The following is a 16,399-nucleotide window of genomic DNA, read 5'->3' as shown; positions in this document are numbered from 1 at the left end:
ATAACCACGTTGATTGGTTGTGTTTGGAATAACAATTTAATGGAATAATGGAACGAGTACTTGGGTAAAGAGCTTTCATTTCTTAATAATATTTTATCAATAAATTTGGAAAACAGTATAATAAATGTTATTTTTACATTTTATTAATATTAACATATACTAAAATTGTCAAATATTACGGAAGAAATATAAATAAAATTAAAGTTATTTTATTAACAATATTATGAAGAGAAAAAATTTGAAGTAATGTTGTAATCCTGAGAGAATGTTTTATTTAATCTTGTAATCTTGGTTTACCTGCCGACTTGGTTAAAAAATAAATATTATTTCTGGGATGTTTGACCGTTTTGTTTACATTTGTGAATTTTAACGAGGGGTTGTTTAAAATAAGGTTTTAGAAATTATATTCAGTTACTGTATTAAAAACATCTTATTTCTTTTTCAGGTAACTTTGTAGGTGATTTTATACAAAGCTTAAGAATTGCTTATACAATTTGCGCGTGTACACGCATTTGTGCAAGAAAGAGCTACGGCAGTGGTATTTTTTTCACTCAAAGGAATCTAAAAATCAGTCAAAATAGATTGTATAATTGCTCCCGTTCATGACGTTATGGAAGTTGTTAACTTCCATGGGAGTAGTATGATGCAGCAATGTCTTATATGTGCTGCGGAGTCTCTCTCGAATTATATTGATTTGACGTTGGTGACGTCCCAGACTACTCATAGTGAAACTCCTGTAGAAGATAAGTTAAGAAATATACTCACCGATAAATGGAGGGAACCAGATTCTGATATGGCAATGGTTGTGTGCTTGCCTTGTTTTCAGTTAATTGATCAGTATGATTCGCTGGAAACTCGTTTACAGCAAGTAGGGAAATCCATATCAGAAAAGTACTGTAGTAGTTTTGGAAGAGATAAATTACCCCCTGTTGATAAGCGGGACAAACAATTGAAGAAAAAGAGGGGAAGACCTCCGAAACCGAATGTTAAATCTCCACCGAAATTAAAGATAAAAGAGATTGTGAAACCGAAACGGAAATATTCGAGGAAGAAAAAGACAGAAAAAGATGAGGTAATTTTTCTTTTATATCTTTCAAACATAAGTAGACATCTTGAACGAGTAGCTAATGTTGATTTCAAAGTGTACTGTACATGTTAATAATAATTTTATTCATATGTGTGTATCTTGTTGAAAAATATTAATATTAGACTACTACTGTGTTGGACGTAGTGCATGTTTATCTAGTATACACCTATACTTAACATACTAGGTATTCCATCATTATCACTTGGCAGAATATGAAAAATGTTACCCTAATTAGTATTTTTTTTTTGAAACATTTGTTTCTTGCATATAAAAACCTGTAGTTTTAAACACAGGCGAGATTCATTTTCTCCTTCGCCCGGTGGCAAGGAGTTCCCATCCCCCAACTACCCTCACTCCTCCCCCCTCTGGAGCCTTCTGCGCAAGTCCTTCCCTCCTCCCAGATCCAGTGTCCTCCCCTCAAGCTCGTTCCACTCTCGCCCCGTCCTCACAAGGAATACCTGTCTTCCTCTCTCTGTCTGTCTCCACTCCCTCTGAATCTTCCACTCATGATCCCTCCTTCCTCGATACAGCCCTCTGTGCAACCTAGCTCCCAGCTTTCCCCAACCCCCCTCCCCCCCCATGTGGGTATTGCATATGTGCATCCTTCTGCTTTACAGAGCACAAGCTTGGTGAGCACAGAGGTCACAACGGTCTATGTCCAGACCATCTCTCTGTCATTAAATAAATTACAAACTGAAAGGGATGAACAAGAGAAAATACACTAAAGTTAAGCAGGTGTTCTTTCGAGCCTCACTTTGCTTGCGTACCAGGAAGCAGAGTGGTAAAAATTTGTGATACAGTACAATAAATGTACTTTTTTTTTTTTCCTTTAAAGGTCCTGTTTTAAATACCTGTGTTCCTTTTCAAAGCTCTGAATCACATGCCATGTTAATTTTTTTTATAAATTGTCATAAATCTTAAATTTTATGTTTATTCACACTCTTTTCACCAAATAGTATCATGTGTTAATTAATAGCAGTATAAAGTCATGCCAATATTTATAATTACAATCACTTGCATAATAGATTACAGTGCCAAAATATCTGGTGACAAAAAATTGTGACTAAACAAATGCAAAATAGCTATCATGATATGATTATAGTAACAATAAAAAAAATACCAATATAGAACAGATCAACACTAGCCTACAATTTCCTACAATTTACAGAAGAAAATCAGTTAGCAAAGTTAAAGCAAAAGGAAAATACTCAAAATTTAAAAAAACATGAACATAAAAAAAAAGAAATGCTTATTATTCTATTTTGGACACTGTACAAATCATTTTCAGTGAGTAAAAAAACTTATTTTGTCTAAAAATTTATTATTAATCATTAATTTATTAAGGTGTTTGATTAATTATAATTGTAATTATAAAATACAGTGTAGAAATTCTCGTGGTAGCAACCAGATCAACATGCTCAACAAGCTGCTCACTATCACACATGATGGTCTGCATAGATTCATTAAAACTTCTTTTGTTCCTACATTGCAGTGGCAGACATTGCCGTGAGCCAGAGGGTTTTCTTGGGGCATTCCCGTTTCCTTTGTCCCATTCATACCATCAATTCTTGATCACCGTCTCATAATCTCAAATGACGTCAATATCGACAAGACTTACATGTTCATTCCACGTTATTGTTTCTTGAATACTGCATGATTGCCTGAACTGAAGTGTGTCCGCTTGCAGAACGAGAGCGACTCGGACGGAGACGCGGCATGGGTGCCAGACCACGACGACGACAGGGACTCCTCGCCGGGTCCCAGCCACAACGCCGCGGAGAGCAACGGGAAGAAGTCCCGGCTGAGCGAGAACGGCACGAAGGCGCGCAAGGAGCTGACGAAGGCACGGGCGCAGGTGGCGGCGATGGCCCTGGCCCAGGCGGGCTCGTCCTCCGAGGTGGATGCCCCGGACAACCCGCCCGAGACGCAGAGGCCGCCCGCCCCGCCCGAGGAGAAGAACAACAACGTGTACGACGAGGACGTGGCGTCGCTGGGGCTGAACCCGGGCGAGAAGCTGCGCATGGGCGCCGCGCTCGAGGCGGAGGACGGCGACGTCAGCTACGCCTGCTCGTACTGCGACGAGGTGTTCGTCGACGTGGGCATGCTGAAGGCGCACGTGAGGGTGCGGCACCGCCCCGAGACCCTCACCACCATGCTGCCCGTCGACATGGGCTTCGGCACCAAGGTCAACTGCGGGGTGCAGCTGGCCGAGGTCACCTCCCACCACGACCTCGGCAAGCCCTTCGTCTGCATCTTCTGCGACGGGGCGTTCAAGTTCAAGAGCAACGTCCTGCTGCACTACAAGGAGAAGCACACCCCCTACAAGCCCTTCTCGTGCGTGGACTGCAAAGAGGCGTTCCGGCGCTCCATGGAACTCTCCCGTCACAGAGTGTACTATTGCCCGTTCCGGAAACGGAGGGTTCCGAAGAAACGGGGCCGGGAGCCCAAGGCGGTGAAGAAAGAATAAACATGGTCCTTCTTGAAAACTCGTGTTTCTTGAAACCAGAAGGAGTTTGACAGCATGATGTATTTTAGCAGGTTTGCGCCAAGGATGCCATCTGGCTGTAGCTGTCTCGCTTGTTTGAGGTCTAGGAGTGCGAGAGCGGCTGGCACAGTAGGTCCTACATCCCCTCTATGCACAACCTTGGTGAACCAATATGCAGTCTTTGTGTTGTCGTCTCATTTCTCACGGTGTTCAAAGTGGTCACCTGGCTAACAGTTGAGATAAAGATGTGATGTATGTCCTTATGATGCTTTCAAAATTATGTATTGGAATATTTATGCCTGTAATAATGGTTAGAACATATGTGTTTTTAACTTTTAACCCTTGACACAATATAATTTAGAGACAAAATGCAGAATCGTACTAGCATACATTCCTTGACAGTATGGTGAGTGCCGTTCATAAACTGGTGCCACTCTTAAGTGATTTTTGAGTGGTGTGTTATCTTATATACTTTTTTCAAATTTTTTTGGCAGTGTAGGCAACTGCGGCCAGATGGCAGACTTTGGCAGCCAGTTAAAGTATACAGCACCTAATTTTTTTATATATAAAAATAGTTATTTGGTTTTAATTTAAAATAACAGCAGTTTTTAAGGTTCTGCCCCACCTGTCCTTTTTTTTATTTAAGATTATTTACATTTTATATGAAGACATATTTGACAATAGACTTTAGAAGTTTAGTTGCATGCTGTGGAGACCCAGAAAAATAATTTCTTGTGAACAATAAGCTGTTTCGGCTGTCGAGGTCAATATGCGTTGTATACCGACGTTTTGCTCTCCAACACAGCAGGCAGCTTTAGGTTGAGAATCATTTGATATATGGGAGGTGGTAGTGCCCTTTATACATAATCACCAGGAGTCTTCTTCAAGTAGCCAATCACAAGTGTTCTCCTCCTATTGGCTTCAGTGCCAGCCAATCAGAGAAGGGTACACTTGTCGTTGACTGTATCGGCTAATCATGTATAGCCTTGTTTCGTTGGCTATTGGCCAGTCTGTGTTAGAAGCTGTGTGGCTTCTTTCCACTTGTGTGTGGCCATAATGCAATATATCATACGTGGTATTTAAATAGCATTTTGCGAAGCGTCACTGGAATGGCAGGAGGTCGAACCTTAAACTGTATTGTTGCTGATTCCTACTAATTAATAAGTTGATAGTTTAGTTAGTTACTATGTTTGGAACTTGATGATAAACTAGATAACAGCTGCATGGCCCTAAATTTGTGGAGGAAAAGCTGTAGGCTACTGTCCAAAAATGTGAGTGATAGTAATACATTCATTGTCTTACGTTAGAAATATCTTAAAACTTTATTTATCTCAAATTACTACCTTGTTTTAAAAATAAATGCAAAATTGTTATAAAAATAATTATAGCATTAAATTTTACTTGTAATATGCGAAATTACAGGAATGGGTACTAGAACTTACACAATCTGCTTATGTTACTAATGAGTAGTGCTTATTGTGCAGTTTTTACTCTATTTTTCAAGATTTCTTATTCTTACAATTCAGATCTTTTAACTTTATTGTGAGTGATATTAATAAACTTTTATGAAGTGATTTATGAATTTAAACACTAGCCACAAGGAACACAGCAAAATATATCTAACAATTGTTTTTGTATAAGTATAAATTAAATTTCTGTTTTTCATCCAGTTATTTTGTAATGTCATATTACTGTTAACTTTATTTATCAGTGCAAAAATATGTTATGAAAACATAGTATCTGTATTATAGTAAGAGTTTTAGTAATAGTTTCTCTTAGTTTTCCAAGGTCATTCACATTTTTTTTAGGAAAAAAATTACAGTCACAGTGTAGGCCTACACAACCTATGTAGTTTGCAACTTACGTGAAACTTCAGTTATCTGGTCTTGCATGGTTTATCATGTCTATTTAGAATACGTCCCTGAAAGACACTATATTCTATAGCAGAGGTCTCCAAAGCTTTTAGCCTAAGGTTCACTAATCCCAATGGCTAAGACCTAGCTAGCTCATCATACCAACATACTGTCAACCTATGGCGGGCCGGTGTTGGCCCATGGGCTGTAGTTTGAAGACTTCTGGTATATAAGATCCTTGAATCGATACTTCTGAATAGTTGTGACTTTGCGAGGGTCTCCACTGAAAAGCTGACGCGGTCCTTCACTAAGGGACATGTCGCTTGCATCCTGGAGGCCTTACAAGGGCAGGTGTCCACTCCACAAGTACAGTTGGACCAATTTTTAAGGTACAGTAAAACCACGGCTAAACATACTAAAAGGGGTGAAGCTGTTTCTGATAACGATTTTTTCCGTTCAGCCATGAACATCAATTACGATTTTTATCTAACTACAGTATGTAATTCTGAAATTTTTTTTGAAGGTTAAAACTCAAAACTCCCCTTGCAGGCTACGCTTATGTTCTTTATTGAAGTTAAAATATATTTTTAGGATTACAGTACATAAATTTATACTTAGTATGAAATACTTATTCAAAAAATCTTTTGCCTTCCTCCAAATGTTTTTGAGCAGCAATGTCCCATGCTCTTAGCCTCATGATTTTTTCCCGTGCAGTACAATGTGTGTTTTTTGTATTTGCAATTTTGGAGTCATTTCGGATAACACTAGGTTTATCTAACTCGAGTTCGGTTAACCAGGTTTTACATGTATATATTTCCGGATCCCTCAGCATCTTTTACTAACTTCATTATAAAGTACCAGTTACACGTAGTCAAGAACTGCTACGTTTAGTGACAGTTCAGCGTGAAGTACCAAATGTATGCTGATATTTGAAGGTACACTGTAATGAAATTTCACTGTGTAAGTAAGAAAAAAAAATTTTTTTGAACACTTCCACGTTAAAAATTGCTTGAAAATTTTTTGTGAAGAAAGCCTCTTTGACACACCAGGTTCTGTTAGCGTCTAAATAATTGGGATAGCCTATGTACCTGGGTACTCATTTACCGCAGCCTTGATAAAGTACCTGTTATTTTAAGAGCTGCATCAGTTAAAAGACACAGTATTACTCTGGAATGGACTGCGTCACTCACATACTACTGTTAAGTATTTATCCACATACTTAACACGAGAAGAAAATGACTAAATAAACCAGTAAAATGCAAGTCATCAGGATTCTGCTGCATCATGTATTTGCAGGCTACACTTTTCTGTTCCTTGTGTTAGGTGAAAGCTTGCTCTTTTGAGTTATTGGATTATTTGCACCGAAAATTTAATAATATTTTTATTAGACAGACATTCTAATGCTGGCATTACTGATACATTGAAGTGCAAAACCACTGCCTGCCCATTCACAGCATATTAGTGGTTGTAGGCAACAATACCCCCAGTACAAAATATATTTTAAGATTGTTGTTCAACACAAGTGTGATTATCTTTAAAACGTGTATAAAAATAGGTTTTTTTTTAAAATTAGTCATCTTTGCTGATGAAAATAGTTTGTGATTAGAGTAATATTTGTGAGCTGAGTTTTGATGTCCATTGAATATCTGTGCTAAGGTGAAGTGATTATTTTGTATTTTGAGACGTGTGCCCGGTGTTTAGAAATGCTCTTTTTCCTTTCAAGTGGTTATACATACATGACACACCCACCACTAAGTATGAGGTATATATTTATAGTGTGTGTCAGTTAGTTTTGAATGAAGAGCACAAGCAGCTATCCAATCACACGCAAGTGCATGAAAGAATCACAACATTGTGGGTTATGTCAACATTCTAGCTTGTTTTCCACCTCCTTCAGCTGGTTCTACCTTAATTGCTGTCCACGTGAAACATTTGAGACTTAAGGCGCAGTGTCGCACGCCACATTTGTTATTTGGATTTCTTGTAATTACTATTAATTAAGTGATTTTTCCTGTAAATTTCTTCTGAACGCTGCCCTGCATTTGTTGTCAGGTTACAATTTTTTCTTGCCAGATATTTAAAACATTTTGAAGCCGTGAAAGGTTGTGCAATTGATTATGATTATCAACTCATGCGTGACTTTTTTACAGCTGTTGTATAATCTTGAGTAAATAGGTGTTGAGAAATTTTGAGATGAAGCATAATATGCAGGAGTGCTATTATTATAATTTAAGGAAAAACCCTCAAATAATATTAATGACAAAAAAATTGATTGACCAACTCTTAGTGTGAGACTGGGCCTTAAGTTACCAAGTTGCATCATCAGCTAAGGCAAATTTTACTGAGCATAAAAATTTAATTAATTTTTTTATTGAACTTAACGTCTTGTTGAAAGCAAGGTAATTGGAGATGAACGTACAGCCCAGTTAATGGGGTAAAATCCTAAATTATTTTGCTTCTAATATTTTGTGTTTTTCACATGATTTGTAATAAATTCATAATATGACCATAGTTAATTGTTAATAAACCATATCCTTATCTAAGCTTTTTTTTAATTAACTTAATGGTGAATTTTTAATGTCAATTGTAGAATGGAATTGTGTGGTATACAGTTTTGGATTAACCATTCGTATATAGCCTTAGTTTTAAAACTCTTTATTTTTAGCATATCCTTTATAATTCAATAAAAATTTGGTTACCCCCCTAAAACCCTAAAAAACTAATGTTTGTGTGGTTTTGGCAAGTTAAAAAGAAACATTAAATAAATACTTTATTAGTAGCAAAAGACTTTTGTAAACGATTATGTATGGTTATATTATTTATTTATTTGTAATCATTTGCAAAAAAAAATGAAAAATTATAAGAAAAATTATTTAGTATACAAACAGGAAACAAAAATCAGGATCCCAGATCCAAGTGGCATTTTCTATCATTGTGCCAGTTCACTGTGCTCAGGAAATTTGTTAACATTGGGATTGTGGAAAAGGGGAGGGTGGGGGGGGGGAAGGTGGGAGTGAGTGCTGACATCTGCAATTATTGTTTGGAGGGCATATCCATTTGCTTTTCTTCGTGCACTCCCCTGCCATTGGCCAACTGAAAAGTCTTTTTCATTCAAAATTTCTTTGCATTACACTCCATGTTCACTGACGTTTTCTAAGCATTAGATCCGTGTTAAGTGCAACCATGTGAAAGGATCAAGACATTTTCTGAAAATTTGACGTACACCATGGTGGAGTAAAACTCTGTTAAGAAGTTTCTGGAACATTAAAAATAATGTATGCTCTCTTTAAAATATTTAATTTTTTTTTCTGCCCGATGAAAAACTATTCATGTTTATTTCTTAAGAAGGAACTTCTTAAGAGAGTTTTATTGAATTGTATCTGCAAGTATGTGTGATTGATTGAAAATATTTGTTACATGATTTATGAACTTAATCTTTCCTAGTAAAGTCCTGTGCAAAATTATGTAGAGTAACCTATATTTTGATTAGTAAGTTATAGCTAGTATGCGAATGTATTGTTTTCCTAGTGATTTTTATCAGTGTATTTTGACACAGTGAATGTCTACAAAGTAGTTTAGGCATAACATTTTTATTATTTAAAAAAAAAATTGTGGTTGTACATGTGAAACTAGATAGGTCATTTGTACTGAAATACTAGTGGTGATAAAATTAATGTGACCATTTTTAGTTACTGTTGCTCATTCTAGAACCTGTTGAATTTTCAAATAATTTGTGAAATGTGTATTCATGAAGTTAGTTGAGGTACCCCATAACTAAAAATTACCTGAGAAAGAAAAACCTAATCGGCTATTACTTTTCGAAATTCCTTACTACCCATCTAACTGGAATTTATTCCTTACCTACCATCCGAAACACTCAGGTCGTCTGCTATTTCTCCCCCCTCCCCCCCTCAGAAATCCACTGATCACCCCTCCCAAAATTTGAAGCCGAGTCTGACTCTGAGTAGCATTGTTTGCAAATTTTATAAACTGACACATTAAAAAAAAAGAACTAAACACTGATAGTCATGTTAAAAAAATATCAGTGGAATATTTCTGAACCGTTTTAGTGCGAGAAAAATGACAATGCTCTGATAAAAGTAGAAGTCTTTATTGTGACTGAATCCATTGTTTGGCACTTTATTAGGAAGTTTTTTAAGGGGATATTTTTATAGTGCTAGTAAACAACTCAGGAACAATTAGTCTATGGCTATCATGTTTAATTAAAATTGTACCTGTTACAAGGTGTCTTACAGGTCATGGAAATCTCTAATGTCGCGTAAAAGTAAGGAAGCTGGAAGTCATGCAAAAGTTCCCAAATAGGCAACAATGGTGCTGAAAGCCTTTTGCTGCTAACCTGCATTTAGTTTCTTGACACTTCACTTCAGTTTGTAGCCATACACTTAAGTCATGAGAAAGTTATCTCTGAAATATTTTTAGCTTTATAACTTAAAAATTGGTATGTTCCTGAGAAGTGTAGAAAATTTCGCATTAGATTTGCTCATGTTTAGTTTTAGTTTAGTATATTTAAAAATTCACCCTTTCTTAAAAAAAAAAATAATTATAGGAAAATTTCATTACAAGTTCCTGAAATGTCCTCAAATTGGTTTGCCAGTTATTTGTCATCATCATGTACTAAATTGGTAAATAAACAAAAAAAATGATTATAGTGTCATAGTATTGCATTCAACAAGGGTAGTGATGGAGCAAGTTTTCCTAGTCCAGAAAACCTAGGTTTGAATCCTGATCTGTACAAGACTAACTTTTGGATTCCCGTAGTTTCCAGAAATAACTTCAGGCTAATGTTGGGGCAGTGTCCAACTGTAGGCTGATTTCATACCCAACATCCGTGATTTGTGTTAATCTGCGTTTCAGTCTGTTAATGACCCTGTTGCCTGGGAGAGTGGAGAGTGACTATATACATAAAAGTTTTTTTTTGTTTGTTTTGTTACTTAAATGTTCCTAAACCATTCATCCAATTGCTATGAAAATGTGTACACTTGACCTTTGGAACACGAGGAAGGTCACTTTCTAGGTGAGATTTTGAATAAGCCAACCCTTACAGCAGAATTTAATTATTCTCAATGATATTTCACCATTTCATTGTTCATCCAATTTTATGAAATTTGAAATATGAAATATGAGGAAGGTTACGGTCAAGGTGAGATAACGTACAATAGGTGGTGTGCGATTCGCATAGGATAATTATCAGTAAATATTTTATGGCATATGCTCTTTTCTTTGGTCCGAATAACAATGGTGGCGTGAGAGTCGTATCCATGGAGGTATTAGTCTATGGAGTAGGTGTCTGTTCTGAAGTTAAAAGTCAACTGGTTAGCAATTGGATAGAAAAAAAAAGTAGCTGTATAAAGGCTAATATATATATAATGTATGTATATGTATATATATGTATGTATGTAAAAATGAATGTTTTTTTGTTCCATATGCGTTCCTATACCAATCATTTAATTGCGACGAAACTTTGTTAAATTTACTAGAATATAAATACACCAAGGCGTTGTGTGTTGATTTATAAGAAAGCTCGTGACACCAAAACATGACACCAATAGACATTCGTAAAATATTAAAAAAAAAAAAAAATACAATTTATAAATGACCTCCATAAGCTCTATGTTTAGAAGCGGGGCTTATGAAATGTAATACTGAGCGTTCGTAATGGATAAATCTAGATTTACTCAACAACAAAGGTAAGTATCAAACGTTACTTAAAAAATGTTTTTAAGTCAGTTTCACACTTTGACAAGAAACTTCAAAGACTTGTTTCAAGTGTGATAACTTCATTACTACATGTTTACGTGGAGCGACTGGCAGTGTATAGAACACCCAGCGGGGATCGCGGCATGCTGATGCGTTCTTGCTCGCTGTACCCGTGATGGGACAAGGATGTTGGACACCAGCCGAAATCAGTCACACCAGGCCTTAAGTTTTTTTAAATTTTTTTAAATTTTTTTTATATATATATAATAAAAAGTCGCAAACCCCCGCCTTCAGGGCTCGTGCTCTCGGCCAGAACAGAGAGAAGCTCTGGCCGCCGCGACAACAATGGGGGGAAACTCGTCGACGCGACCTTGCGTGCGGAATGCGGCGAGCAGGTGAAAACTTCGCACTCGTCGCCTTCAGACAGTGGCGCACGCGCAGACAATGTCACCCCCACTTCCTGTATAACCCTCCCCCCCCCCCCCCCCCAATCCTTCCCTCCGTCGAGGTAACGATGTACTTTGTGAGGTGAACTTGGAGAAAGTTCGATAAAATATGACTTACCGTTTTTTTTTTTCCTTCTTTTCGTTGGAAGCTATTCTTCTCAAGTAGATACACTGTAAGTAACAAAAAAAAAGGCAGGATCATGCTGCAAGAAATAAAGAAGTTGTTCATCCTTTTTTTTAAAAAAAAAAAAAAAAAAAAAACTAACAAACGTGGGACACGTAAACCTCGTCATAGAATAGCATTTTAAAAATTTTCACCTTATATTTATTAAAAACTCTGGTTACAAATTTTCCAGGGATCTTCGTGAATTTACGGTTTAACTTCGAAAACTTCTGGTACTGAATTAATGTTTTTGGAAAATGAATCAGCAGTAATAGATAGTCTTGTCATATTGGCAAAACATTCAGAATCTTGTTGACTACACAGCAAAAACTTTTATTTTCTTCCTTCTTACTCTGTTTACATCGAAACACTTAACTCAGAATTCGGAATCAGGCGTAGTTTCTACGAAGATCCAGTTATCTGAGAGTATGAAAAACACTTGGTTTATTTCGGGGTTAATTCTTCGTTGATAAATCCGTAATTTTACTGTAAATTCTAACAGCGTAGAAAACAAAAATTCTTCTTTTCATCCAATCTCCAAGCGTTGGTCTTAGCTTCTTCTACAAAAGAATAATATATGTTTCTCTTTATTCCACAGTAAACTGTCATTGATTTATTATTTGTTATATTTATTATTACAATTTAGTTATAAAGCTTTAATTCTAAGATAAACTTCACGTAGCTACGTGTAACGATACTTAAAGTTGTAACGAATAAATAAAATTTAATAATAGGCCTAATAATTTTCACAATGGAGGGGGGTTGATAGTTTATTTTTAAAAAATAAAGAATGTTTGCATAAAACAGATATACAACAGATAGAGACCATAGTTAATTACTGTACGTACTTCACAAGGTTGAAAGGTGAAAGCATTATTCACTTTACTGCGCTGCGGTTATGTATAACAGTGCATTGGCGGGGAGGGTTGTTACAAGCTAGCATCCCGGGTGAGAGTATTTATGCGAATTGACTAAACTACTATTTATTCTGCGAGAAAGTGCACACGCACAGCTTTCCATCACAGCTGCGTGGACGACAGGGCAGGCTGCGGCACAGGTGAGCGTTATTTATGTGCCCGTTACATAAACATGAAGCCAGTAATTTAATTTAATCTCCGGCATAGGAAATCACTCACGGATTTTTTAAAAAAACACATTTGTTTCACTGCAAACTGAATAATGATTTCCAATTTAATCGTCGAGTTAGTCGAATAGTGACGTATTTTATATGCTTTTATTTTTTTTTTAAATTTACATAATCGATCAACAGTCTCCGACAGTCTCTGAATCATGATTGATAACTGATATTTATATAATTCTAAATTTAGACGAAATGTTTTGCATGTTTTTTATATTGAAAAAAAAAATCATGGATTTTATTTTAATAATTTATTTTTTTATGTCCGGAGAAAAATTACGCCATGGACCCCGAACATGAGAGGTGATGTGGAATTTACTGAAAATTCAAAACTTACACACAAAAATTCTTGAATAAAATTTCATATTAATTTATACATAAGACCTCAGGACAAAATTTCAGTTATGACTGTAGTTCATAGCTTTTTTTAAATTTATCTTATCTTCTGTTTTAACGATTATAACGGTCACCGACTAGGTGCTCATTAATGTAGTTATCGAGTGTAAGTGCCAGTGCCGAATCTTTTTTTTTTTCCTCGCTTTCTAATAGCCGAGTCAAAATACGCTAAAAATTTCGCCCGTACCCAAATTAAATCCGATTATTTTTGGTTACATTTTACACTTATTTTGTACTGTCCAAGAAAGAATAACAAAAGTCGTGGCGATTAAGGAATGAACTAGTCAGAAACCAGAAAGAGAACTTAAAAAAATGGCCCTTTTTTGTCCTAAATAAAATATTCGGAAAGTGCAACAAAAAAAACCGTTTGAATTATTCCTTTACCAATTTTCCCCGATATTTTTTTTTGAGAGCACCGGAATAATTTCAGGTAAAAAATATGAAAGGTTACATTTTTATACAGAACTTTAAGCTGCAAAATTAATATTATGAACATTTATATCGTGCGTGGACCCCGTTTGTAGGAGAAAAAATATTGGTATGATAAAATCGGAAAATTTTTCAATGGGGATTTTCTTAAAAACTATTAGAGATAGTAAAACACGTTACAAACATTTTGATATAAATTTTAATCGTCTTTCAGTTTGCACATAAAATATATTTTTTCTTTTTTTGCTATGGAAGACCGTTTTCAATATATTATTTAAAAAACAAAAGAAAGGTTAAGCTGTTTTTTTTTTGTAGTGACTGGCTCTACCTAAAAGATTAACCGTAAATTTAAGAAGATCCTATGGTGATTTTTAACCAGAGCTCTTGGTTAGTTTAAGGTAAAAAATTTTAACAGTGTGTAAGCTATCAACAATAATAATAATAATATGATATCAACAAAACATTCAGAATCTTTTTGAATATACAGCAAAAAACGTTTTTTTCCCCTTCCGCGCTTTTGTTTTCCCTGTTTACAATGAAACACTGAACTCTGAATCAGACGTAGTTTCTACAAAGATCCAGTTTCCTCAGGACTTTTGACATTACAAGTGCAAAACAGAATTTAAAAAAAAGGAACCATCGGATTTAATTCGAGTACATTATATACTTTGACTGGGCTGTAAGCCAAGTTATCAGAACCTATGATCTACCCGCTAACCTTGAACATTTGCGTGGGAGTATAGTATGTTGGCAAACCGGCTGCCTCCCGTCGGAATAGCTTCAGAAACATAAATATGCATTATATCGCCCCTATTATGGCCGGGCGCAAAGTTATTTTCCGCGCCACTGCACAGTTCCGCCGTCGCGTCGGCCAACTCCCGCAGGAAGTGAGAGTCGCGTTATGAAGCCCGTAGACGCTGAACGCATCGCGAACCCGCTAAGCGGAGCCGGTAACTTATAATCCGTGACTGGGTGACGTAATGTTCGAGTCGCGCGGCCTCCCTGGCTGACGTTCGCAACGGGAGGTCTTGTCTCATTCTCCTGGAGACATGCACACGAAACACCAGGGACGCAACAACTAAATTTCCAAAGGAGGGGGGGGGATATACCTTTTTATAAAGAATCATCGATCCCCCCTATTGAAGCGGGGGGTCCGGGGGTCTTCCCCCGGGAAAATTTGTATTTCAAGGTGGAAAATTGTGCTATTTAAGCAGTTTTATTATCTAAAAATTGATTACACAGCACTTTCTTTGCCTCCGTTTGCCCCCACTTCAAGGGTTCAAGAGGGGGGGGGGGGGCAAAATACCCTTGCCCCCCCCCCCCTTGTTGTTGCGCCCCTGCACGAAACCCCTTCTTCGAGACGCGGTTCATGTTTGGTCCGGGTTCTGTTCCCCCTAAGCCGAACCCACACACTGTCCAAACTTTTCACCTTCAATTTACCAAAGAGCTCTGGTTAAAAAAAACATCACCCAGGGATCTTCGTAAATTTATCGTTGCCTTTGAAAAATTTACGGGCTCCAAGTTCAATTGCTTTGAACGTGAATCCACTTGAATATTATTAGTACATAAAAAAAAAAAAAACATTCAAAAACTGACTGTCTACTGCAAAAAAAAAAAATTGGTTGCCTGTAAAGTTGGTTTACGGACGATAGTTTAACGTGACAACGTCATAACAAAACATTGATGAAATGATTGCATACTTTTATGAATAAAATTGAATCATTTTTATTGAATTATCACTATTTTGTATGGATACAAAGAAGGAGTGAAATGAAATCTACAATTTAATTGATAAATTTACTTTTATTTGCACTCATTAATTCAAATATGTTTATTACTTTAACGAAGAGATTATTTTAACTATAACTTTTATACATGTTTTCTATTTAACTTCTTCCAATGTGTGTTATTCTGTTAAGAATAGGTAGATGATAGGAAAAGTAGGAAACGAATGGGAGTGTTTCAAGTTTAATCTGCCTCGAAAAAGTCAAGTCGATGGTTGTTCCAATCGAGTGTAAGAGAGATAGATGCAGCGCAAGCGTACAATGAGCGTAACGGGACACAGCGTAACGGGACAATGGTCATCCTTTTTCGTGCGTGCAGCCGGCGTTCATCGATTTATTAGACATTATCACGTCAAAACAACACTCCTGTTGATTCCACGTGTGTTTACCCGGTTTATAACGGATAAGTAAACAAAACGCGGAACTCGAAATACGGCGTTGTTTATCATTTTCATATCCCTAGTCATATTTTCATCATCATCAACATCCCCATAACTATCATCAATGATCAGATATCATCAGTTATTTGTAATCATCTATCGTAATCCATTGCAATCACAAGCAATAATCTTGATTAATTATGAGCAATCATCATCCACCACACTTTACCATCCACAGTAACAAATTCTAGGGCACAGAGTACGATGGAAAATATTAATCCCCATGGTTAATTTTCTTTTTCCCACAATTTAAAAATGTAAATTGGAGAAGAAATCATCCACAGCAAGGAACCGTTAAAGCATTTGGCGGGAGTGATATCAGGCAACCATGCAAATCAAACCAGGATATAATTAACTGGAATTCGTATCCGGCTCATTTCACAAGAGAGCCCATTATTTTACAATAATTGCACAATTTCTCACGGTCCGAGGCACCGTAACTAGTTTTCCTTTCTTTACA

General features: G+C 36.5%; 1 protein-coding gene across 1 annotated transcript; it reads left to right on the top strand.

The window, feature by feature from the left end:
- Window positions 1–279: 279 nt before the first annotated feature.
- LOC134537589 (myoneurin-like) lies at window positions 280–8,407 on the top strand. Its single transcript, XM_063378180.1, has 2 exons — window positions 280–1,072; window positions 2,775–8,407. Exons 1-2 carry the CDS (start codon window positions 611–613, stop codon window positions 3,552–3,554), a joined length of 1,242 nt encoding a protein of 413 aa, XP_063234250.1. The 5' UTR covers window positions 280–610; the 3' UTR covers window positions 3,555–8,407.
- Window positions 8,408–16,399: the final 7,992 nt, after the last annotated feature.

This window comes from Bacillus rossius, chromosome 12 (assembly GCF_032445375.1).
Source record: "Bacillus rossius redtenbacheri isolate Brsri chromosome 12, Brsri_v3, whole genome shotgun sequence".
Classification (NCBI taxonomy): domain Eukaryota; kingdom Metazoa; phylum Arthropoda; class Insecta; order Phasmatodea; family Bacillidae; genus Bacillus; species Bacillus rossius.
This window is presented reverse-complemented; position numbering and strand designations above follow the sequence as displayed.

What these genes read in the sequence shown, in the direction of transcription:
- LOC134537589 (XM_063378180.1), top strand. Translation starts at nt 611, where the DNA reads ATGGAAGTTGTTAACTTCCATGGGAGTAGTATGATGCAGCAATGTCTT. An exon ending in AAAAGACAGAAAAAGATGAG is followed by an intron (nt 1,073 to 2,774) that starts GTAATTTTTCTT and finishes GTCCGCTTGCAG; the next exon opens with AACGAGAGCGACTCGGACGG.